This window comes from Geotrypetes seraphini, chromosome 11 (assembly GCF_902459505.1).
Source record: "Geotrypetes seraphini chromosome 11, aGeoSer1.1, whole genome shotgun sequence".
NCBI classification, from domain to species: domain Eukaryota; kingdom Metazoa; phylum Chordata; class Amphibia; order Gymnophiona; family Dermophiidae; genus Geotrypetes; species Geotrypetes seraphini.
In genome coordinates this window covers 57,949,593-57,973,494 of record NC_047094.1, presented here as the reverse complement: position 1 = coordinate 57,973,494, position 23,902 = coordinate 57,949,593, and the positions used below count along the sequence as shown (strand labels likewise).

At 44.8% G+C, this 23,902-nt stretch overlaps 1 protein-coding gene across 3 annotated transcripts in view; it reads left to right on the top strand.

Annotated features, from left to right (window-relative positions):
- TRAP1 (TNF receptor associated protein 1) overlaps positions 1-23,902 on the top strand; it is a 197,591-nt gene that overhangs the window by 124,505 nt on the left and 49,184 nt on the right. For all 3 annotated transcript variants that reach the window (XR_004541110.1, XM_033963644.1, XM_033963646.1), the window contains exons 9-10: positions 8,405-8,560; positions 22,185-22,305. Coding sequence is in view for 2 of the 3 variants with exons in the window: in XM_033963644.1 (XP_033819535.1) it covers positions 8,405-8,560; positions 22,185-22,305 (277 nt within the window). In the remaining variant the exon portion in view is untranslated. The remainder of the gene's footprint in view (positions 1-8,404; positions 8,561-22,184; positions 22,306-23,902) is intronic.

Here is a 23,902-nt window from a genome sequence, read left to right as displayed (position 1 = left end):
GCGATAGGCAACCCCGCGTGCCAGGTCTCCGCCCGGCCCCCAGCCAGTAGCAGAAGTTCCGATTTACTACAATTAACTTGTAATCCCGACAGTGCTCCAAAGGCTCGAATCACCGCCAGAGCTCTGGGCAAATGCACGGAAACATGATCCAAATAGAGTAAGATGTCATCGGCAAACAGGCTGATTTTGCATTCCTGTCCCCGTACCGCAACTCCCTGAATTGTCACATCCTGCCGGATTTTCGCCGCAAGGGGTTCGATAGCCAGGAGGAAGAGGAGCGGTGAGAGCGGGCACCCCTGTCTAGTTCCTCTCTGCAAACCGAAATCTTCCGTCAAACCCCCATTAATCATTAGGCGCGCCCTGGGGTTGTGATATAGGGCAGAAGTCCAGGCCAGAAAGTCACCCTGAAATCCGCCCCGACGTAAGACCCAAAAGAGATAATCCCAAGAGATGCTATCGAATGCTTTCTCCATATCCAGTCCCGCCACCGCCTCTTGTCCACCCCTGCCTACCCTGTCATGGATTGCTCCCAAGACCCTCATTAAATTCATAGAGGCGTATCGACCCGGCACAAACCCAACCTGATCTGGGTGAATGAGATCGGGAAGAAGACCATTCAAACGTCTCGCCAAAGTCGCAGCCAGAAGCTTAATATCCTGATCTAGTAGGGAGATTGGGCGGAACGACCCCACCAGATCCGGGTCCTTGCCCGGCTTAGGGAGTAGAACTATATGAGCCATGTTATCCGGAAAGGAGCCCCTCGATGTCGCCACTTCATTATACATTGCACTCAGGGGCTTCGCCACCAGATCTTCTAGAATGCGGTAGTATTCGGGTCCAAACCCATCCGGGCCGGGCGCCTTTGCCAGTTTAAGGGACCGAATGGTGACACGGAGTTCAGCCTCGGTAATCGGCAGGCTCAAAGATGCAGCCTGATCCTCCTCCAGGCGAGGTAGCGATAACCCCCTGAAAAAATCCTGAAGGGCCGTCTCATCTAGAGGTCTCCTACCGTATAGGGATTCATAGTACTTAACAAATTGTTCCGCAATTCGTCTCTCCCCCTCATGTCGAGTGCCCCCAGCATCACGGATTGCCGTAATAATTTGACGTTTCTTATAAGGTCTCACTAGGTTCGCCAGAAGTCTCCCCGTCTTCCCTCCCCATCTGTGCAGGTTATACCGTTGAAACGCAAGGGTCTGCTCCGCTCTTTGATGAAGTAGAGCCTCAATACGATCACGTATAGTCTTGTATTCCTGTCTCTCCTTGTCAGAGAGAGAGGAGATGTGGGCCCTGCGAAAGCCATGCAGCTGTCTCGTGAGTGAGAGGAGCTCAGCGCCCCGGGCCCTGCGTTTAGCCGCAGTGTATGCGATCACATGCCCCCTCAGGACTGCCTTGGAGGCATACCAGTAAGATATTGGTCCAATATCCGGGGTGTCATTTGTAGCCTGGTAATCCGCCCATCGTGCCCGGAGAAACGTCCGGAATTCCCGGTCTTGGTACAGGTGTAATGCCATTGTCCAAGAGGAGGCCCTCCTGCCAGCTGCCAGTGTCAGTGTGAGATCCACAGTAGCATGATCCGAGATCGTGGAATCCACTATCTCCGATCTAGTAGCCCTAGAGAACAGCCGTTGGTCTAGTAGTATATAATCCAGGCGGGCATATACCTTGTGTACATGGGAGTAAAAAGTAAACTCCGAGTCATATGGGTGTAGTGTCCGCCATACATCCACCAGGCCTAAGTGCTGCATCAGGAAGCCCACCCCCTTATTATCATGATCCTTCAGACTGCTCCTGGGAGGTCTGCAATCCACCCCCGGGTCTGCAGTGATATTCATGTCCCCCCCCAGGACCACCTGATAATCCGGGTAAGCCGAAATTAGGGAGAGAACTGAGGAAAAAAATTTATGACAGTAAGAGTTGGGGGCGTACAAATTACAGAGTAACAGTTTTGAACCCCAAAGTTCCCCCAGCACAAGTACATATCTCCCCTCCCGATCGGTTAATAGTTTATGCAAGGTAAAAGGTAGTCTCTTGTGCAAAAGTATCGCCACCCTGCGCTTCCTGCCCCCGGAGGAGGAGGAATAAACATCCCCAACCCAATTTCTCCGCAATTTAGAGTGTTCGATCTGAGTGAGGTGGGTTTCTTGCAAGAACGCTATTTCCGCTTTCAAATGTCGCAAGCTGGTAAGAATACGGGATCTCTTTACCGGGGACCTGATGCCGTCGACATTAAAGGTAACAACTCTTAAATCAGCCATAACAGTGAGAGAGTAGCTCTATACAGCCCAGCAATCCAGAAGGAAACTCCCCTCCCAGAGTGTGTGAGCTCATCCATTCTCCACCAGCCAGACACGCATTCGTCCCATGCGGAAAAAATAGTTAGGCCCAGACGAAGCCTCCCAGCTAAGCTTCGCTGCCCCTGTTATCTCTGTGCCCTCCAATTCCACCCCCCAGACCCCCACCCTTCCCCCCTGCTCACTCATCCCCTTCACAACCACACACTCCCACTCACTCCCCCCCCCTGAACTCTCCCTCCACCCTCCCCCCCCCACGCATACCCCCCAGGCTGATCCCATCCCATCAGCATACAAACCCATATAGTTCCCCCAACCTGCCCGGAGCCCTCCCCCCCCACCCACTGAACAATACCCCTAACATATAGTCCCCGCAAGTAGTGCAAAAACAGGAAATGAAACACAAACATTGAACAGTGAAGAAGTGATACCAACAAGTCCAAGAAAAATCTCCAGAGCTGCTGCATGCCACTTCAAAAGGGATCCCCCCCAGCCAGGGCGGCCCGCACCAAGGTCAGAGAGAGTCATTCAAGGGTTGGTGTAGCCAGCGGGGATACAGAAGTCCACTGGAAAGTCGTAAGCATCGCAGCCCCTCAAATGCCAGGCGCGTATCACTCAGGTCGCTCCAGCCACTCGGGTTCGGGAATCATATCCAAGTTGAGAAAGTGAGCCCCACCACCGCAATAGCGGCTTGGTCTCACGGTACCACGGAACGCTCAGAGGATAGTCTCAAAAAGACTCCAACACAGCCCAGGAGTAGTGAGCCGCAGCTGCAGGTGAGTCCCAAAGCAGCAACCTCCGGTTTAGGGTAACATTAAGCGGGTAAAGTCGCCAGAAACGCCTTGGCCTCGTCTCCGCTGTTAAAGGTGAGAGTTTTGCCCTCATGCCAGACTCGGAGCTTCGCCGGATAAACCAGCGCGAATTTAACTCCTCTATTGTGGAGGTCAGTGCATGAGGGCGCCATAAGCTTGCGTTGGGCCGCCACCCGCACAGAGTAATCATTGAAGATAAGCACTCGGGATCCTTTGTAATCCAAGGCGCCCGCCTTTCGGAAAGCCCGGAGTATGAGTTCTTTTTCCCTCCAGTTAGAGTAGCGGGCTATGGCGGTCCTCGCCCTTCCCCCCTCCATGGGTCGGTTTCCAATGCGGTGCGCCCGTTCGCAGGCGAAGGCCTCCACTCCCCCCGACAGATTCAGGGTCTCAGGGAGCCACGTGCTGAAAATCATATAGAGGTCCTGTTCACTCACCGTCTCCGGGAGCCCGACCAGCCGCAGGTTGTTCCGTCGACTCCTGTTCTCCTGCTCCTCCAGGGCCGCCTGCAACTCCCGGGACGTTCGTGTGAGTTCTTCCACCTGGGCAGCCAGCGTCACGCACGTGTCCTCCTGGTCGGACACGCGCTGCTCTACCTCTGTTAGGCGCTGGCTGTGGGAATCGAACTTCTCATGCATTTCATCCACCGCTGATTGAATTTTATTCAGTTTGTCTGCCAGCGCCGCCGTGACCGACCGCGTGATATCTGTGATCCAGTCGCCAGCGGGGATGGTGAATGTGGCCTGCTCCGCCGCCATCTTGGAGGGGGTAAGAGAGGGTTTATCCCGGGTGCCTTTCGTCGATTTAACGGGCATGCCCCGTGCCGCTGCAGTCGCTCCCGAGGATCAGTAAGAGAAAAGCGGGTTGCTAGTCCCCGTTCCGCCTGCTCGTTGCTGCCGTGGGGACTCAGAAGAGTCGGTATTTTTGCCGATTTTAGCGGGGGTGAGGCAGAAGCTCTCCGCTGCGCGACCGCCCAGGCAGGCCGCACCACGTGGCTCCCCCGCCGCTGCAGTCGCTCCCGAGAGTCAATGAAAAGAAGAGCGGGATGTTAGTCCCCGTTCCGCCTGCTCGTTTCTGCCGTGGGGACACAGTAGGGTCGGTAGTTTTGCCGATTTTAGCGAGGGTGAGGCAGGAGCTCTCCGGCGTGCGACCGCTCAGGCAGGCAGCATCACGTGACCCCCCCGGAGTGCTCATTTTAATATTGATGATCTTGTTTTAATGTATTTACATACGATTACCGGAGATTGCTACAAACCACAGAAAAAGCCATGATTTGCATCAATAGATGCAATACTTCATCACTAAGCCTGTTGAAATTTGGTTAGTGACAATCATTAAATGCACGGTGAGCTCCTTTAGGCCTTCGTGAAGAATTTCTGGTTCTGCTGAAGTCTTTTTGCTTGCTGTTGTGATGTATGTATTCTCAAAATATTAAGAACATAAGAACTGCCTTCTCCGGATCAGACCTTCGGTCCATCAAGTCCAGCGATCCGCACACGCGGAGGCCCTGCCAGGTGTACACCTGGCTTAATTTATAGTCCACCATATCCTTATATGCCTCTCTTAAGGAGATATGCATCTAGTTTGCTCTTGAAGCCTAGGACGGTCGATTCCGTCATAATCTCCTCTGGGAGGGCATTCCAGGTGTCAACCACTCTCTGAGTGAAGCAGAACTTCCTGACATTAGTCCTGAACCTGTCCCCCCTTAGCTTCATTACATGTCCTCTAGTCCGTGTCAAATTGGACAATGTAAATAATCTTCTCTGCTCTATTTTGTCGATTCCTTTCAGTATTTTGAAGGTCTCGATCATATCCCCACGCAGTCTCCTTTTCTCAAGGGAGAACAATCCTAGTGTTATAAGTCTGTCCTCGTATTCCAGTTTCTCCATACCCTTCACCAGTTTTGTTGCTCGTCTCTGCACCCTCTCCAGCAGTTTTATATCCTTCTTTAGGTAGGGAGACCAATGTTGGACGCAGTATTCCAAGTGTGGTCTGACCATTGCCCTATAAAGCGGCATTATAACTTTCTCCGATCTACTCGAGATTCCTTTCTTTATCATGCCCAACATTCTATTTGCCTTCTTTGCCGCTGCCGCGCATTGTGCCGACGGCTTCAGGGTCCTATCTATCAGTACACCCAGGTCCTTTTCTTGTTCACTCTTCCCCAGAGTTGCACCTGACATTGTATACTCGTATTCCTTATTTTTATTGCCTAAATGCATTACCTTGCATTTCTCCACATTGAACTTCATCTGCCATTTCTCCGCCCATGTTTCTAACCGACACAAGTCGCTCTGGAGTTTCTCTCTATCATCCTGCGATCTGATCGCCCGGCATAGTTTTGTATCGTCTGCAAACTTGATGATCTCACTGGATGTTCCTTCCTCCAGGTCATTGATATAAATATTAAAAAGGATCGGCCCAAGTACCGAGCCCTGGGGTACACCACTAGTCACTTTCTCCCAGTCGGAGAACTTCCCATTTATGCCCACTCTCTGCTTTCGGTTTTCCAGCCATTTGCCTATCCACCTTTTTATATCCCCCTCTATGCCATGGCTTTGTAGTTTCCTGAGAAGTCTTTCGTGTGGAACTTTGTCGAACGCTTTCTGGAAGTCCAAGTATATTATGTCCACCGGCTTCCCACTATCAATTTGCTCGTTCACGGTCTCAAAAAATTGGAGTAAATTCGTCAAACATGATTTCCCTTTCCTGAATCCATGTTGACTGGGTTTCATCAAGTCATGTGCGTCCAAGTGCCGGACTATGCTATCCTTGATCAGTGCTTCAACCATCTTGCCAGGGACAGACGTAAGACTCGCAGGTCTATAGTTGCCCGGTTCACCTCTCGATCCTTTTTTGAAAATTGGGGTGACGTTCGCTATCCTCCAGTCGTCCGGTATCTGTCCAGTTCTGATTGTCAGGTTTGCAAGTTTTTGCAATAACTCTCCAATTTCAACCTTCAATTCCTTTAAGACTCTCGGATGAATCCCATCCGGTCCAGGGGATTTGTCACTTTTAAGTTTGTCGATCTGATAGTATATCTGGTCTAAGTCCACTTCAACTGTGGTGAGGCTGTCTTCTATTTCTCCTGCAAACACTTTCTCCGCTTCAGGTATTGTTGAGGTGTCCTCCTTCGTAAAGACGGACGCAAAGAAGGAATTTAGTTTGTCTGCGATTTGTTTATCTTCCTTGATGTACCCTTTTCTTCCCTGGTCGTCCAGGGGTCCCACTGCCTCTTTTGCAGGTTTTTTCCCTTTCACGTATCTAAAGAAGGGCTTGAAGTTTTTGGCCTCCTGGGCTATTTTTTCCTCATATTCCTGTTTTGCATCCCTCACCGCCTTGTGACATTTCTTCTGATCATCTTTATGTTTGTTCCAGGCTTCGGTTGTCTTTATGCATTTCCATTTTTTGAAAGAGTCCTTCTTTTCTTTTATGGCTTCCTTCACCCCAAAACGCACGGTGAGTTTTGTGCATCTGGCCCTGAGATAGAGAAGAAAACAGAATGATGTAATTCCTAATGTAGATTAAGGGAAGATGAGTGGGTGAACACAGATCAAGCTCAAAAGCACTCGGTAGTACAGAGGAAGGCCAAAATGTGGTCAAAGAAGAGATCCAAGTAAAGGGCAATTCTGGATCCCTCAGTTATTAGTTCAAAGCACAAAATTCATGGTAACATAGTAGATGACGGCAGATAAAGACCCGAATGGTCCATCCAGTCTGCCCAACCTGATTCAATTTAAATTATTATTATTTTTTTTTTTTTTTTAAATTTTTCTTCTTAGCTATTTCTGGGCAAGAATCCAAAGCTTTACCCGGTACTGTGCTTGGGTTCCAACTGCCAAAATCTCTGTTAAGACTTACTCCAGCCCATCTACACCCTCCCAGCCATTGAAGCCCTCCCCTGCCCATCCTCCACCAAACGTCCATACACAGACACAGACCGTGCAAGTCTGCCCAGTAACTGGCCTAGTTACTGGGCCAGTAACTAGCCTAATAGCAAGTGGCTTCTCTTTGAAAATTCAGCTATCATATTTTATTTGTTGGTTATTCTATTTGCCCATCAGCCAAAGGCTCCCTGTATATTTTACGTTTTTAAAAATCACATACATAAAATGTGTTCTATCTGTAGGATAAAATATGTATATAAAATGCAAATAAAAATGTATATCAGTTACAATGTATATGAGCTAAAAGTATTAGGGTAGGCTGTTAAAAAATTGCCCCCTCGGTTTATTCTTTTCATCTTAGTGTAAGCCAGTGGTCTCAAACTCCCGGCCTGGGGACCACATGTGGGCCTGCCAGGTACTATATTGAGGCCCTCGATATTATAAAGAATGATTCTTTATGGGAAACTTGTGCCTTAAGTGTCCGGCAGTCACGTTCTGGAACGTTGCCCACCTCTCTGCTGTGTAACCTCACGCAAGTGCTTTCCTGTACGTGATTGTCCACTCCACCTCACAATCACGTACAGACGCAGGAAAGCGCTTGCTTGAGATTACAGCAGTGAGGCGGGCAATGTTCCAGAAAGTAAGGTAACCATTGTTGGCAGTGCAGCTTGTGCGTGTGTCCGGTGCTGGAGGAGGTGAGAGCTGAAGGCGGTTGCGGTCACGACCACCAGACAAGGCACAGGTTTTCCATAAAGAATCATTTTTTTATAATACCGAGGGCCTCAAAATAGTTGGTCCAAAATCTTGTCTCTTGCAGTTGATACTTTGATAGTTTTTCACTTTTTGCATGTTGCACTGCTTTCAGCTGTGTATAGCTGAAATTATCAGAAGCAATTATAAATCTTTCCTTAATTGCTTCAGATAATTTCAGCTAATCCACATTTTGGATTTGTAGGTACTTACCTCATGCAAAGTTGTTATTTCTTTAATAAGACATTAACTATTTTTTCTGCGGCCCTCCAAATACCTACAAATCCAAAATGTGGCCCTGCAAAGTGTTTGAGTTTGAGACCACTGGTATAAGCTCATTGGAGAAGAGACTCTCCTTACATATTGTCTCCCTTTGACTTATGTAGATCAGTCACTATTCCCTCTGGTTATCGTGTATAGTCCTGTGTACACCATCCGTGCTTTAGAAATATATTTGATGTTCACAGCCCTGATAAGATCCTATAGCAAGCATCTTTCAGTGTCTCCCCAATCATGTCTGTTTTGAAAAGGAAACTTAGCTTGTTCCTTAGCCAGCTGAAACCAAAAAGTCTTGACTTTATGTGGTAGTTTCCTCTCATTCCTGTGCTGTAATCCCATTATCCTGTGGTTCTCAGATAATGCTTTTCTTTTCTCCGTGGGGCAGGCGCTCTGGATGATGGACCCTAAAGACATTGGTGAATGGCAGCACGAAGAATTCTATCGCTTCATAGCGCAAGCTTACGATAAACCACGCTACATCCTCCATTACAAGACCGATGCACCTCTGAACATCCGCAGCATCTTTTATATTTCTGAGATGGTGAGGAGTGATATTTGTCTTCTTGCACTAATGAGATGCTTTTTCTTTATCAGCGTCTACCCACGGGCCATTGACTAATGGGAGCAAACCCTTGCCCTCTGCCCAACACATCTTACCCCCTATCAGTCACTAATGAGAGAAGACCCATACTTGGCCTCCTGCCTAGTCAGTAATGAGAGAAGTGCCATACACCTTGATGAATCATACATGAGGAACATCCCACACGCTTTACCTTGCTTGAGTCATGTCTTATTTATCTGACTTGTAACCCACTTTTCCAAAAAATATAAGGCAAAGGACAGCATAAAGGAAACAAGAAATAAAATACAATGCAAACGTTCAATCTTCATATAGTGATGAAAACCTAGGTGGTAACTCATAAAAAGCCAACTAATAAACAATTATAGCAATAGTGCATAAAAAGTAGAATAGAAGGTGCATAATCTTGTTGGATGTGCTCCTATAATCACTTTGATATGCTTGCCTGCCTCCCAGAAAAAAGTGTTTTAGAAGGTCAAAAGTATATTAAACTAAACTAACTCTTAAAAGCAAGTTCTATAAAATTACAGCTATTCCTTTAAGCAAGAAAGATAAGTTCTTCTAAAAGCCCTAAACGGTTCTGAGGTTTTCTTTCAATTTGAATTTTGTTCAGATCTATCAAATTACCATTCAAACATCAAAACACAGACCACATAACAGGTTTCATAGCACTACTGATAACCATACATCAAGGTTCCCATCTGAAGTGTAGCAAAGTTTTGGCATTGGGGACAGGCAGTGTAAAAAAAAAAAAAGTGCCAGCATGAGTAGGTTTATAAAACCACATAGGTGCCATTTTCATTGTAAGTTTGTTTGGGGGAGAGGCTGCTCCTTGCATCCCACCTAGCTATGCCTCTGGATCCCATGTAAAAACAACTAAGATAAAACACCACTTGTTTATTCTTTCCAAAAATACAAGGACTAGGAAGCACACACTGAAGCTACTAAGTAGTAAGTTTGTTGTTGGGGAAGGCCATTGGCAGCGATGGGGGATATTTTAATTAATTTTTTTTTTAATGAGCAGATACTTTACTTGTGTAATACACGCAAAATATCTGTGCCATTGAAAAATAATGACCCCCCTCCCCAGGCAGATATGGTTACTGACAGGTCTACAACAATCGGGTTTTAGGATCGGTAAAGCCCGATGCTAAATAGCCAAGCAATATAAGTGAATCAATCGCTTGACTATTTTGCAAGGGATTTTACTAATTTGCATGGCTGGATTGGAAAATGGGTGATCGAGGGGAAAACACGTGGTGGGCCGTTTTTAGTGAATTGGGTTGGTTAGCAGTGATCATTACTAAATCTGTGAAAACAGGTTTAGTGATGATCGCTGACTTTAGTGAATCTAGCCCTTAGTCAGTAATGAGGGAAAATTTGCTATAATTGATGATGCCATTAAGTTGTGTTTGGAGACCTTGTATTGTTGTCTCTCTTATAATAATTTAACCACTGAATTTAGGTGTGCAATTCTCAATTACTGTTATCCTGGCACACATTTCCATGGATGGCTTCTACACTATTGAATGTTAGCTCAGGGAGTGATTGATCATATATGCGCATGCAAATATGTGCCTACTAATTAGAGTTCATTATGGAGCCATCATTTGTGTTTCTACCTACTATATAGACACATGGAGCTCATAATCGAAATGGAAATACGTCTAAAAACCGGCCTAAATTAGCACTTGGACGATCAGTAAGACAAGTCGTTCAAGTGCCGACACTTGGACGAGCAATAAGACAAGTTGTTCAAGTGCCGATAATCAAACCGGGTTTTAGATGTATCTAAAAATGACTTAGGCCTTTTCAGTGATGCTGTACGATCAGAGCTAAAAGGGGCATTTTAGGAAGAGTGGTGAGGGCGGGATTTGGGCAGGACGTGGGCTGATCTAAACTTAGTCGTACTATAAGTGTAACCGAAAGTTTAACGAGGCTGCCTGGACGGAACTTGTACGTTGTGACATAGGCCATTTAAAGCCAGGTCTAAGTGCCAAAAAGGTATCCAAAGTGACCAGATAAGCACTGCAGACACAAAGTACAGATCCCCACACACTGCCCCAGTGAACACCATAAAAATTGGAATAAAAACGTATATACCTGCGTCCAGAACATCAGCACCTGGTGTAGCAAAGCCTAGTAGAGCAGCACAGAGGTGGCTTAAGTAGTGGGGGGGGGGGGCTAGTGAACCATAGAGATTAGGACCCAGACCCATAAGCCACTCTAACCACTGCATTTATGGTGGAACATGTGCACCCCCCAAACCCTACTGAACTTCCATATAGGTGCCACCTGCAGCCGTGTCGCGTTTTGGAGCGCAAATGGAAAAAATCCAAATCCCCCTCTGATAGACAGACCTGGAGGGCTAATATTAAATTTTACAATTCAACATTAAAAAAAGCCAGGAAAAACTTCTTTGGAGACAAGATCTCCAGATCCAACAACCAGATCAGTGCGCTGTTCAACATCTGGCGCTCCCTAACTATAAAAAAAGACCCGTCTTTGCTTCCGCCATCTCTATCAGCCGAGGCCCTTGCAAATTTCTTTAATGAAAAGATTACCACCCTAAGATGCTCCTTCCCCCCCTCAGTCTCCTACAATTCCCTGACCTCTACTGTTCCCAACTCTACCTTACCGGTATCCATTCCTGCCGATAGATCCTGGACCACCTTCGAGCTTGTCTCCGAACCGCAAGTCTCCAAACTCTGCCTCAAACTAAAAACTTGCAAGTGCATTTTGGATCCTTTCCCCTCCTACCTATTCGAGAATATCCCTACACAGGCCATCGCTTCCCTTACCGATCTTATAAACTCCGCCCTAACATCAGGCCTTTTCTCCCCTGACATGGGACACATTTCACTGTCCCCTCTACTGAAAAAGGCCGACCTCGATCCCTCCATTCCATCAAATTACCGTCCTATAGCAAATATCCCTCTCCTAACCAAGCTATTAGAATCCATCATATCCACCCAACTCTCATCCTACCTAGAACGATTCTCTATCCTCCTACCCCACCAATTTGGCTTCAGACCCAACTTTAGCACCGAATCCCTCTTGGCCTCACTAATCTCTAAGGTGCAACAACTCCATTCTCGCAACAAATTTGCTGTTCTTCTTCAATTCGACCTCTCCGCAGCCTTCGATGTCGTTCACCACGACATCCTAATCTTCCAACTCTCCGAAATAGGCATAAGCTCCACAGTTCTGGATTGGTTCTCGAAATTCCTACGCTTCCGCTCCTACACCGTTAACACAAACGGTTCCTCATCCCCCGCCTGGAAGCCAAAATGTGGAGTCCCTCAAGGCTCACCCCTCTCCCCTATCCTTTTCAACATCTACATGTCCTCTCTGAAACTCCTTCATTTATCCCCACTAGAAACTCTCTACTCCTACGCCGATGACATCCTCATCCTCCTTGAAACCGACTCGAACCTCTCGAACCTCGCTGAGAACATTTCCACATGTATTACGAACCTCCAATCCTGGGCCCAATCTGTACAAATGAAACTGAATGAGTCCAAAACCAAACTACTTTGGCTCGGCCCAACCTTAGACCATTTACCCACCTCCATCCCTCTATCTTCCGGCCCCACTCTTCAGCTTGAGTTTTCAAGCAAAGTCCTTGGCATCATCCTAGATTCCTCTCTCTCCTTCAACGATCACCTCAACTCCCTAGTAAAAAAATGCTTCTTTAGCCTCCATATGTTGAGGAAAGTAAGATCCTGCTTTCATCATTCTCATTTCGCCATCCTCGTTCAATCCACCATCCTTTCTAGACTGGACTACTGCAACTCCATCTATATAAGCCTAACAAAGAAAAACCTCCATAGACTTCAGCTAATTCAAAACGCCGCGGCCAAGCTTATTTTCGCAAAAGGCAAGTTCGACCACGTTTCCCCACTCCTCTCCAAGCTTCACTGGCTCCCAGTTTACTCCAGAGTCCTCTATAAATGTGCCTGCATAGCCTTCAAGATTCTACACGGCGTCCTTCCTCCTGTTATCCCACTCTTCTGGAACTCCTCAAACCCGCTCTCGACTAGATCCTCCCAAAAACTGAAACTATCTTTCCCTTCTATAAAAGGTATATCCCGCGCAGGAAAACTTGGAACATCCCTCCCCTTTAGAACCACAGAACTCTGGAACAACCTTTCATCCCCGCTCAGAAATTCTAGCTCCTTCCAATCCTTCCGCAAACACTTGAAAACTTGGCTCTTTTCAAAAACCTAATCACCTCCCGTGCTCTAGTATCTTGTCCCCCTCTATCTCCTCAGTCCCTCTCCTATATCCCTTCCTTGTAGTTCCTTTCCTCTCAACCTCTGTAAACCGTGCCGAGCTCTGCGCACGCGGAGATGGTGCGGTATACAAACCTAAGGTTTAGTTTAGTTTAGTTTATTGGGATGGTAGACAGATGGGTCTAGTAGGTATTGGGGGGGCTCACCATGACATATAAGGGAGTTTATGGTGAGGTGTTTGTGGCACCCTTTTTGTGAAATTTGCAATAGTGCCCTGTAAGGTACCCACTACTCTGTTGCCATGTCTAGGTGTCCAGTCCATTACTTTTCTGGCTCTTCCCACGTCTAAAAGGTCCTTTTCTAGGCGTTTTTGACTTGGATTAATTTTTGGACGAGAATGGGGTATATAGATGGACAACTTAGCGGTCTGGGCGATCAAACAGTTGGACATACAGTTAGACAACTCTCGATAAAAACAAAATATTTTGGACGTATTTTTTGAGAATGTACTTTAGACACTACCGACTTTGGGTGACTAGCAACTTAGGCCCAAAATGGACTTAGATGTTTCTTTCGATTATACCTCTCATACTGTATATGTGATCTTGCTCTAAGTTGCCCTTGCATAAGAAGCCTTCCCTCTGAAGGACATTATTGGTAGTTAATAGGTTTACTTTTACTTTGGAGATAATTTTATAACATTATGCCTACATCTTGATTTAGATGCTACAGTGGTTCACACTGAGTGCCAATTCTATAGTTTATAGTTTATTCAATTTTTGATTAAACGCTTTTTCGTTTCTTCAAAGCGTTGTACAGAATAAAAATAACTTTACAGAAAAAAGTAAATAAAACATTTAATACAAACTTTTAAGATCAACATGACTGACGTATTAGGTAATTATAGACAGGCATGCAATAGACACGATTGGTAAAGGGGGTAAGAAATACAATTGATAAAATAAAAATAAGAAACATTTAAGGTAAACACAAAAGGAATTAGGGGGAAGGGTATAAATTAAAAACAAGTATTAATTATTTGATCTCTGAAATGTGCCTCTTTTTTTTTTTTTTTTCAAATGGACATGCCTATGTTGTTATCGAATGATTGCACAAAGCCACTTTGGCATAATGAACTTTAGGTGCAACCACTTATGCTAGGCAATGGCTGGCATAAGTTGGCACACTAAGCAGGTAATGCAACACATGTAGTAATACAACACCGATAGTATTCTATAAGATGCCCAAGGCCCACATCTGCTCCATCCATTATTGTGCCCCCTTGAAGTTACATGCTATAACACTTATGCACGGTCTTGTAGAATGGCACGTAATGCACTTGCACCACTTACAAGAACCAGATTTAAATCTTATTGTAAACCGCATCGATTCCTTTCAGAAAACTGCAGTATACAAGGCACTGTATTGCATTGCATAAGATGGTATGAAACTGCATGTTCTTAGTTATAGAATTAACTTGTAAGATTCCTGGGACAGATTTAGTTGCATCTCAGAAGGCGTCTCAGATTTCCAAAGTATAGTCAAATCTGATTGTTCCATATTCCCCCTTTTTCTATATAAAGTAAGAATTCGGTGACTGTTAATATTAGTCCTTGTTTTATAAGTCTTAAGTTTTACACAAAATAATTTTTGTTGGTGAAGGCAACAAGAATACAAAAAGCATGGCATCACAAAAGCAAAATAATCAACAATATGATAACTAAAAAATTTTAAATGCATTGATCACCATTGTATACATAATAAATAAACTAACCCCACCACCACCACCACCACCACCAAACAACTCCTCTACTAGAAGAAAGCCAAGTGAACTTTTGTGGCACGTAGAAATGTTCTAAAAGGTTGCAATTGTAAGTTGCTGGATTCATAATATAAAGCAAGGTTAACCCCCCCCAATAAAATTGCCATACTGAATCAGACCAAAGGTCACAAGTATATGGTACAATACCAAAAGGTAGCAAGATTCCACATTGCTTGCCTCAGGGATAAGCGGTGGTGGTATTAAAATTTATCTTTAAAATTTTTTTCCTTCAAAAACCTGTTTTTTGTTTGTTTGTTTTTTAACCCAGGTATGCTAACTGCTTTCACCACATCCTATAACAAATTCCAGCACTTGCTTATGAAAACATTTTTTTCAAATGTGTTTTTGTGCTATAATGTAACTGAATGGCATGTCCGTACTCTGTACTTTTTGAAAGAGTAAATAATTTTTGTTTTGCATTTATTCATTTTATAGTAGGGTCAAGGGTTTCAAGCTGTGAGCCTGAATAAAAGGTAGCCTGAAGAGACTAAACTAAACTAAACCTTAGGTTTGTATACCGCGCCATCTCCACAAGCGTAGAGCTCTGCACGGTTTACAGGGTTAGGTTGAAAAGGAGCTACAATGAAGGGTTATAGGAAAGGAGCTAGGAAGATAAAGAGGGACAGGGAACCAAAAAGTGGGAAGTGTTAGATTTTTGAAAAGAGCCAAGTTTTCAGGTGTTTGCGGAAGGATTGGAGGGAACTTGAAATTCTGAGCGGGGGTGTGAGGTTATTCCAGAGTTCTGTGGTTCTAAAGGGGAGGGATGTTCCTAGTTTTCCTACGCGGGATATACCTTTTGTCGAGGGGAATGATAGTTTCAGTTTTTGGGAGGATCTAGTGGAATTAGGGTTAGAGGAATTCCAGAAGAGTGGGATAATGGGAGGGAGGATGCCATGTAGGATCTTGAAGGCTAAACAGGCACATTTAAAGAGGACTCTGGAGTGAACTGGGAGCCAGTGAAGTTTGGACAGGAGTGGGGAGACGTGGTCAAACTTGCCTTTTGTGAAAATAAGCTTGGCCGCGGCGTTCTGGATTAGCTGAAGTCTATGGAAACACCAGAGGGCCCTCTAACTGGTGCAGGGTGATTATATCCCATGGCCACTGAATTTCAACAGCTCTTCACACCTCCTAAGGTGGATTCTCCGGTGGCACAGGTTACAAAGAGAACTCTGCTTAGTGGATCACGAAGGATATGCACGATTGCAGGGTGGACCTGGTCCTCAAAAGACAATCTGAGGCATTGCCCTTGGGCCTTAAAGTGACGGCTTCGTCATCCTTTCTGGTGTGAGCCTGCTGTAAGATGCTACCCCGATTGTACTGGCCAGGGTGGATTATGTGGCTGATACTATTTGTGACATGTTCTGTCTCAGCCCACAGAATGCTATGGATCAGACAGTGAGAGAGATTCAGCATCAAAAGCTACTTTGAACAGACTTCCTTTTAAGGATCAGATGCTGTTTGGAAAGGACCTGGATAACCAGATGACTAGTGTGATGGATCATCGTCCCAAGTCCTTGCTGGACAGTAAAGCACGAGGCTCAGAGAGTTCCAGCTATGGTTCTTTTCACAGCTACAGGAGGCCGAATTAGGGGTCTGCAGGGCCCACATCCCAAAGGTCCTATCATGGATCTAGACAAAGGTTTAGTAACCCCAGGAGTGCTCAAACATCTGGCTCTCGTCCAGCAGCCAATTCGAAAAAGTCCCACTGATGCCAAGTCAGTCTCCAAACTTCTCACTTGGAAAAGAAGACTTTTGGAGTAGAGAATGACATGGGGAAAAAGTTTGTTCCCATCTCCGCCCTGTCACATCCCTGCGAGCTCGGTCCCTGTCTCTGCCCCGTCCCTATGAGCTCAGTCCCCATTTCCTCCCCATCCTCACAAACTATCTAATCCCATCCACACAAGTCTCAAATAATTATGATTTTATATTTAATTTATTTTATTAAATTATAAATAAAGAATATTGTGTACATTTGTCATTTTATAAACACAAATAATACACAGAAAAATCATACTTACACATGACAGGAATAGTGTTAGGGGAGTGAAACTAGGGCAACTGCCCCCTGGTCAAACACTATTCCTGTCATGTGTGACTACGATATTCTATTAGCATGATTTTTCTGTGTAGCATTCTGTAATAATTTGGCTTAGTTTTCTTGATAGTGGAGGGGATATTTGTGAAGGGGAGGGGAGGGCAGATGGGGGGGTTTGTTATCCTTGCTGTGTATTGTTTGTGTTTTATAAGATGACAATTGTAATGTAATGTAATTTATTTCTTATATACCGCTACATCCGTTAGGTTCTAAGCGGTTTACAGAAAATATACATTAAGATTAGAAATAAGAAAGGTACTTGAAAAATTCCCTTACTGTCCCGAAGGCTCACAATCTAACTAAAGTACAGAATATAGTTTATTTTTATACTTTAATAAAATAAGTTCAGTATAAAATCATAACTATTCGAAGATTGTGCGGATGGGATCAGATGGTGGACAGGGACTGAACTGATTTGGATAGGGCCAAATTTTTTCCCCCACGTAATTCTCTACACTAGTCACCCAAAGTCGGCAGTGGAGAAAAGGCCCATTATTGAAAAATACGTCTAGAATATTTTTTTTCTAAATTGTCTATCTGGATATCCAGGCTATTGTTCATCCAGACCGCCAATATGTCCATCTTTATACCACATTTTCAACCAGAATTTTGTCCAAGTTCCAAATATCTAGAACAAGACCATTTAGATGTGGGAGGGGCAAATCTTGTAATGGACTGGCCACCCAGACATGGCAACAGAGCAGTGGGGCAACTTACAGGGCACTTCTGTGAACTTCTAAAAAGGGTACCAGTTAAACATCTCACCAGAACTCCCTTTATATGTTATGGTGAGCCCCCCAAAATACACTATACCCACCTGTCTACAACTCCAATAGCCCTTATGGCTGCAGGTGGCACCTATATGGCAGTAGAGTAGGGTTTGGGAGGCTCACATTTTTCACCATGAATGTAGTGGTTAAACTGGCTTATAGTTCTGGGTCCTCCTTTCTATGGTTCTATCGCCCACCCCCCAGGCTACTTAAGACACCTGTATGAAGCTCTACTAGGGTTTCCTTTACCATGTGCTGATGTTCCGGAGACAGGTATGTACTTTTTATTCTGGTCTTTGTGGCAGTGAGAGGGGGGTCAGTGATAACGTGGGGAGTGTGTGGGGGTCTTTACATTGCCTCTGCAGTGGTTATCTGGTCACTTTGGATACCTTTTAGCCACTTATACTTGCTTTTACATCATCTAAGTCGCAACGTAAAGTTTCATCCAGGAAATCTCGTGAAACATTTGATTATCCCTGCAGGATGACTAAGTCTAGGTTGGCCCACATTACACCCAAATACTGCCCTAACTTCTCCAACAGATACGCCCCTTTCAGCTCTGGGCACACAGCGGCATTCAGAGGCCTAAAAAGTCCCTGGATACATCCAGATATTTGGTTTGATTATCGGCACTTGGACGACCTGTCTTTTAAGTCATCCAAATGCCGACTTCGGCGGGTTTTTAGATGTGTTTAAATTTTGGTTATGAGCCCCATGGGGATTAAATCTGGCGGTCTCTTTAATTGTTGCTAAATCATGTTAATAATGACAGAATGCAACAGAATGAAATTGTTTTCACTGCACCCTCTTGTGGACAGATGAAGCTCTTAGCACTTACAGCCAAGACAACTCATGCAGTTTGATCTATAGCTAGGGAGGACTCTGTTTAATGAGGGAAAAAAGTGCTTATGAAATGGTGCATAAAGTTATGAACATATAGTCTATACAGATTTTAACTTAAACTGGTTATAGATGCTCCTGGATGCTGGAGAGAGAAGAGGTTTGCATTTTTATATATCCTTTAAATACACACTTAGAAACATAGAAACATAGAAATCGACGGCAGATAAGGGCCAAGGCCCATCCAGTCTGCCCACCCTAATGACCCTCCCCTGCCTTTACTTTGCGAATAGAACCCACGTGTCGATCCCATTTGGTCTTAAAATCAGGCACGCTGTTGGCCTCAATCACCTGAAGTGGAAGACCATTCCAGCGATCCACCACCCTTTCGGTGAAAAAGAATTTCCTGGTGTCACCGTGCAGTTTCCCGCCTCTGATTTTCCACGGGTGTCCTCTTGTTGCCGTGGGACCCCTGAAAAAGAAGATATCTTCTTCTACCTCGATGCGGCCCGTGAGATACTTGAACGTCTCGATCATGTCTCCCCTCTCCCTGCGCTCCTCGAGCGAATATAGCTGTAATTTATCTAACCGTTCTTCGTACGGGAGATCCTTCAGTCCCGAGACCATCCGGGTGGCCATTCTCTGGACCGATTCCAGCCTCAGCACATCCTTACGGTAATGTGGCCTCCAGAATTGCACGCAGTATTCCAGGTGCGGTCTCACCATGGATCTATACAAAGGCATAATGACTTCGGGCTTACGGCTGACGAAACCCCTGCGTATGCAACCTATGATTTGTCTTGCCTTGGAAGAAGCTTGCTCCACTTGATTGGCAGCCTTCATGTCCTCACTGACGATCACCCCTAAGTCTCGTTCTGCAACTGTTCTTGTTAGGATCTCGCCATTAAGGGTATAAGTCCTGCATGGATTTTGGGTACCCAGGTGCATAACTTTGCATTTTTTGGCATTGAAGCTGAGCTGCCATGTCTTAGACCAGCTCTCTAGTAAGAGTAGATCATGCATCATATTGTCGGGCATTGAATTTTTATCTATTGTGCTTTTGCCCACTACATTGCTTAGTTTGGCGTCATCGGCAAATAATGTTATCTTACCTCGGAGCCCTTCTGCCAAGTCCCTTATAAAGATATTGAATAGTATTGGGCCCAAGACAGAGCCCTGGGGCACTCCACTGATCACCTCCGTCATTTCAGAGGGGGTTCCATTCACCATTACCCTTTGAACCCTACCTCCAAGCCAGTTCCCAACCCACTTCGTCAATGTGTCGCCCAATCCTATGGAACTCATCTTGCTTAGTAACCTGCGATGAGGCACGCTATCGAATGCTTTGCTAAAGTCCAGGTATACGATGTCAAGGGACTCTCCAACATCTAGCTTCCCCGTCACCCAGTTAAAGAAGCTGATCAGGTTGGATTGGCAGGATCTCCCCTTAGTAAATCCATGTTGACGGGGATCCCGTAGGTTCTCTTCATTCAGGATCGTATCTAATTGGTGTTTGATAAGAGTTTCCATTAGTTTGCTCACTATTGATGTGAGACTCACTGGTCTGTAGTTTGCCGCTTCTGTCTTGGGGCCTTTCTTGTGGAGTGGAATGACGTTAGCCTTCCTCCAGTCCAACGGGACGCTACCTGAACTAAGAGAGAGGTTGAAAAGCGCCGACAGCGGCTCCGCCAAGACATCGCTCAACTCCCTGAGTACTCTGGGGTGCAGGTTGTCCGGTCCCATTGTCTTGTAAACCTTGAGCTTGGACAGCTCAACGTGGACACTGTTGGGCGTAAATTTGAAATCGCTAAATGGGTCAACTGAGTCAGCCCTTGTCTGTAACTGAGGGCCATGCCCTGGAGCTTCTCGGGTGAAGACAGAGCAGAAGTATTCATTTAACAGTTGGGCTTTTTCTGAGTCCTTTTCCACATAGTCTCCGTCTGGTTTCCTTAGACGTACTATTCCCCCTGAGTTTTTACTTCTGTTGCTGATATACCTGAAGAATGATTTATCTCCCTTCTGGATGTTCTTTGCTAGAGATTCCTCCATGTTTAATTTAGCTTCCCTGACTGCTGTTTTGACGGCTTTTGACTTGGTCAGATATTCTGCCCTGGAGTCCTGTTCCCTTGATTGTTTGTAAGAGATGAAGGGATTTATGCACATAAATTAGCCAATAAATGTGTGCACGATAAAGAGACCACGGGAACTCCCCACAGCTTTCTTAATGGCTATCTGCACGGGGCAGGAGCGTAGGAAGATCGCTCCTGCCCCAAAAACCAGCTAGACCACCAGGTAAGGCCGGATGCCAGAGGGAGGCAGGGGTGGGTCAGAGCCGGATATTCGCGTGTTTTTGCCATTCGCGGTCCGGCTCTGCCCCTATCCCCTGCGAATAACAAGGGAGAAGTGTAAATTCCTTGGGGTAATTTTACAAATAGACGTAAAATCTCAATGTATTGGTAAGAAGATAGTGCAGGGAAAAGGGATCTAGATTTGTTAGGAAATTGGACATCCTTCTGGGGAAGAAGCACCTGTTCCAAAATGATGGGGTCCACCTTAACCAAGGTAGAATCAGGCTAATGTTGAAAAGGGAGATGGAGCAGCTTTTAAACTAGAACCTGGAGGAAAGCTGGCAGTCATTCAGGAGGGGAATGGAACAATTCAGCACGGCCGTTTCAGCGCAGCCCTTTCAGAGCGGTCCTTTCAGCATGGGCCATTTCAGCATGGGCTGTTTTCATCTCTTAATATTAGGACCCCCTCTTAAAGTCAGATGATGCAGAGGCAGGAGAAGAAGACCACAGGTGGGTGAAGGTAAAGGAAAGAAGCAACAGTGGGGGAGACAAGGGAGGGCTATGCCCCCCTCTTTCAAATCTTGAAGTCAACAGATGATGCGAAGGAAGAAGAAAAAGACCATGGGTGTGTGAAGGGAAAGGAAAGAAGCACCAATGGGGCGAGGGGGGTTATTTGTCTCTTAATATCCTAGAATTGTCCTAGACCATTCAGGAAAGCATGGTTGAAGGATACTATCAAATCCCTGCAAGCCAGCACAATCCCGATAGAGAGACTGAAATTAAAGGCAAAAGTACGTTGGGTACCTTTAAGGGAATAGCAGACACAAACTAAAGATTCCAAATTATTCCTAAAACTAAGGCCCTGATGCACAAAAGCTTTCTGTGGCAATAAGAGTTGTTAAAGCACTCTTACTGGCATTGAAAGCTGTCATCCTGATGCAGGAAAGGGTTCTCTGGGCTGCTACCAATCATCGTAGCAACCACCAAAAATATATATATATATATATATATATATGCAAGGGCTATACAGTGATTAAAAATTTTAATCGCATGATTAATTGTGATTAATCGCATAAAGTGCCCCCTCATATTTCCTCCTGCATTATATACAGAGCAGACATAAGTTCTCAAAACTGACACATTTCGATTCAATTATCCCATAGAAAGGCAATATATCAAATCCAATTTTCCCCTTTACTAAACTAAAAATAAAATAATATTTTATAAAGAGATCCATGTAATTCTAGTGCACGGATCCAAAAAGGGGCGTTGTCATACCATAGGTGCACACTGTTATAGAATAAACCTGATCTATGCTTGTTAGGTGTGAGCAATTACACCATATTTCAGTTAGTGTAAATCCCCATGCCTAAAACTTTGCTGCAGATCCCAGTACTAAGCTTGTTCTATATGCCCAACTCAGGGCACCCATTTTTTAGCGTCATATATAGAATGTATCTCAGTGTGTGTGAAAAAATAATGGCACCTTCCACCCCCCTGCTTTCCCCATTTACCCTTTTTGCTCTGGTCCTCAGAAGCCTTCCTTATTTGATGTCGGCAGGGAGATGGGTTCCAGCATTGTACTCTACAGTCGCAAAGTTTTGATCCAGACCAAAGCTTCTGACATCCTGCCTAAATGGCTCCGTTTCCTTCGAGGTAACTTCCCATGGTTATAAATAGACTGAGGCAATTAAACAAGATTTCTATTTCTTTGTGTGAGTGAGATTTTTTTCTCTATGCCTGTGCCTTATCTGTGTGTGTGCATGGAGTTTTCTTGTCATTGTCTCTACCATGCCAGTAATGAGCCTCACAGTTAAGCCAGGGTATGCAAAGTACTTTTTCATCTGTAAAATTTACTGCTGATGTGTTTAATATTTGCATTGGTCTGTCAAGCTTCAGTCTAGAGTAGAGAATGACACAGGGACAGATTTGTCCCCATGCCCCACGAGTTTTGTCCTTGTGCCTGCCCCATTCCTGTAAGCTCTGCCTTAACTACACAAGCCTTGAACACTTTTGATTTTAAAGTGTTTGAGGCTAGTGCAGATGAAGACGGAGCTTGCAGGAATGGGGCAGGGACATGAAAATGAGTTTCCATGGGGACGGGGAAAAATTTGTCCTCATGTCATTTTTCTAGTCTAGAGCTCATAAGGTTTAATATTCAGCATTGCATACATGTTGTCTTGTTTAAATGTTTGACACTGTAGTAATATATGCAGGCAAATTATCATGCTAAGCTTGAAAGTTCTTTTTAATTAGGCTGATCCGTGTGTGTATCTAATCTAATCTAATCTTCAGTTTATATACCAGGTCATCTCCCGAAGGAGCTCGACTCGGTTCACAAATTATTAAGATCAGAGGACATAGAATATAAGCCTAAAGAAAAAAATGCTATTAATGCATCATTTCCAGAAAAACCTGATAGTTAAAATTATAGTATAAAATTAAATAAAAACTAAAAGCATAAAATATACCATTACTGTGACACTTCAGTAGGTAAGCCTTTTTTAAATCTTTCCGGAATTGTTGTAGCTGACCTATCAATCTGGCAGTCAGGAAGTCTGTTCCAAATTTCTGCCAGTTTAAACGCCATAGATTTACTAAGCTTCCCAGCAGATTTGAGTCCTCTAAAAGAGGGAAACAATAATTTATATATTGTTATAATCCTCTAATAGCAGAATCTGGTAGTATTCCAACATAATGGAATTGAAGGGTCAAGTATTCCATAAAGGAACTTAAAGATAACACATATGTATGTGCCTTTCCTTTTCCTGTTGCCATTTGTCTTATACAGGGAAATTTTGAAACTGGCCACAATACTCCTTCTTCCTCAGATTAGATCTGATCTGAGGAAGAAGGAGTTACCTTCAAAAGCTAATCATAAACTACATTTCAAGTTTATTTTATTTTTTATTTAAATTCTTTGATTTACTCACATACTCCAAATCCAATGCGATTTATATAAGTTAAAGAGTTAGGTTAAAATAAAAGACAAACAAACATAACAATTAATACAAATTACAATAATACATTTAGGGAAATAGGAGGCTGACAACAATTGGGTTAAATATACAGTGGTACCTCGGTTTGCGAGTGTTTTGCACGAGCATGGCTCGATTTACGAGCGCCCCCCCCCCCACAATCCGGCACCCTCCCCCCGCGATCCGGCACCCCCCCGATGCGATTGAGCACCCCCCCCCCCCCGACGCGATTGGGCACACACCCCCCGACGCGATTGGGCACACACCCCCCGACG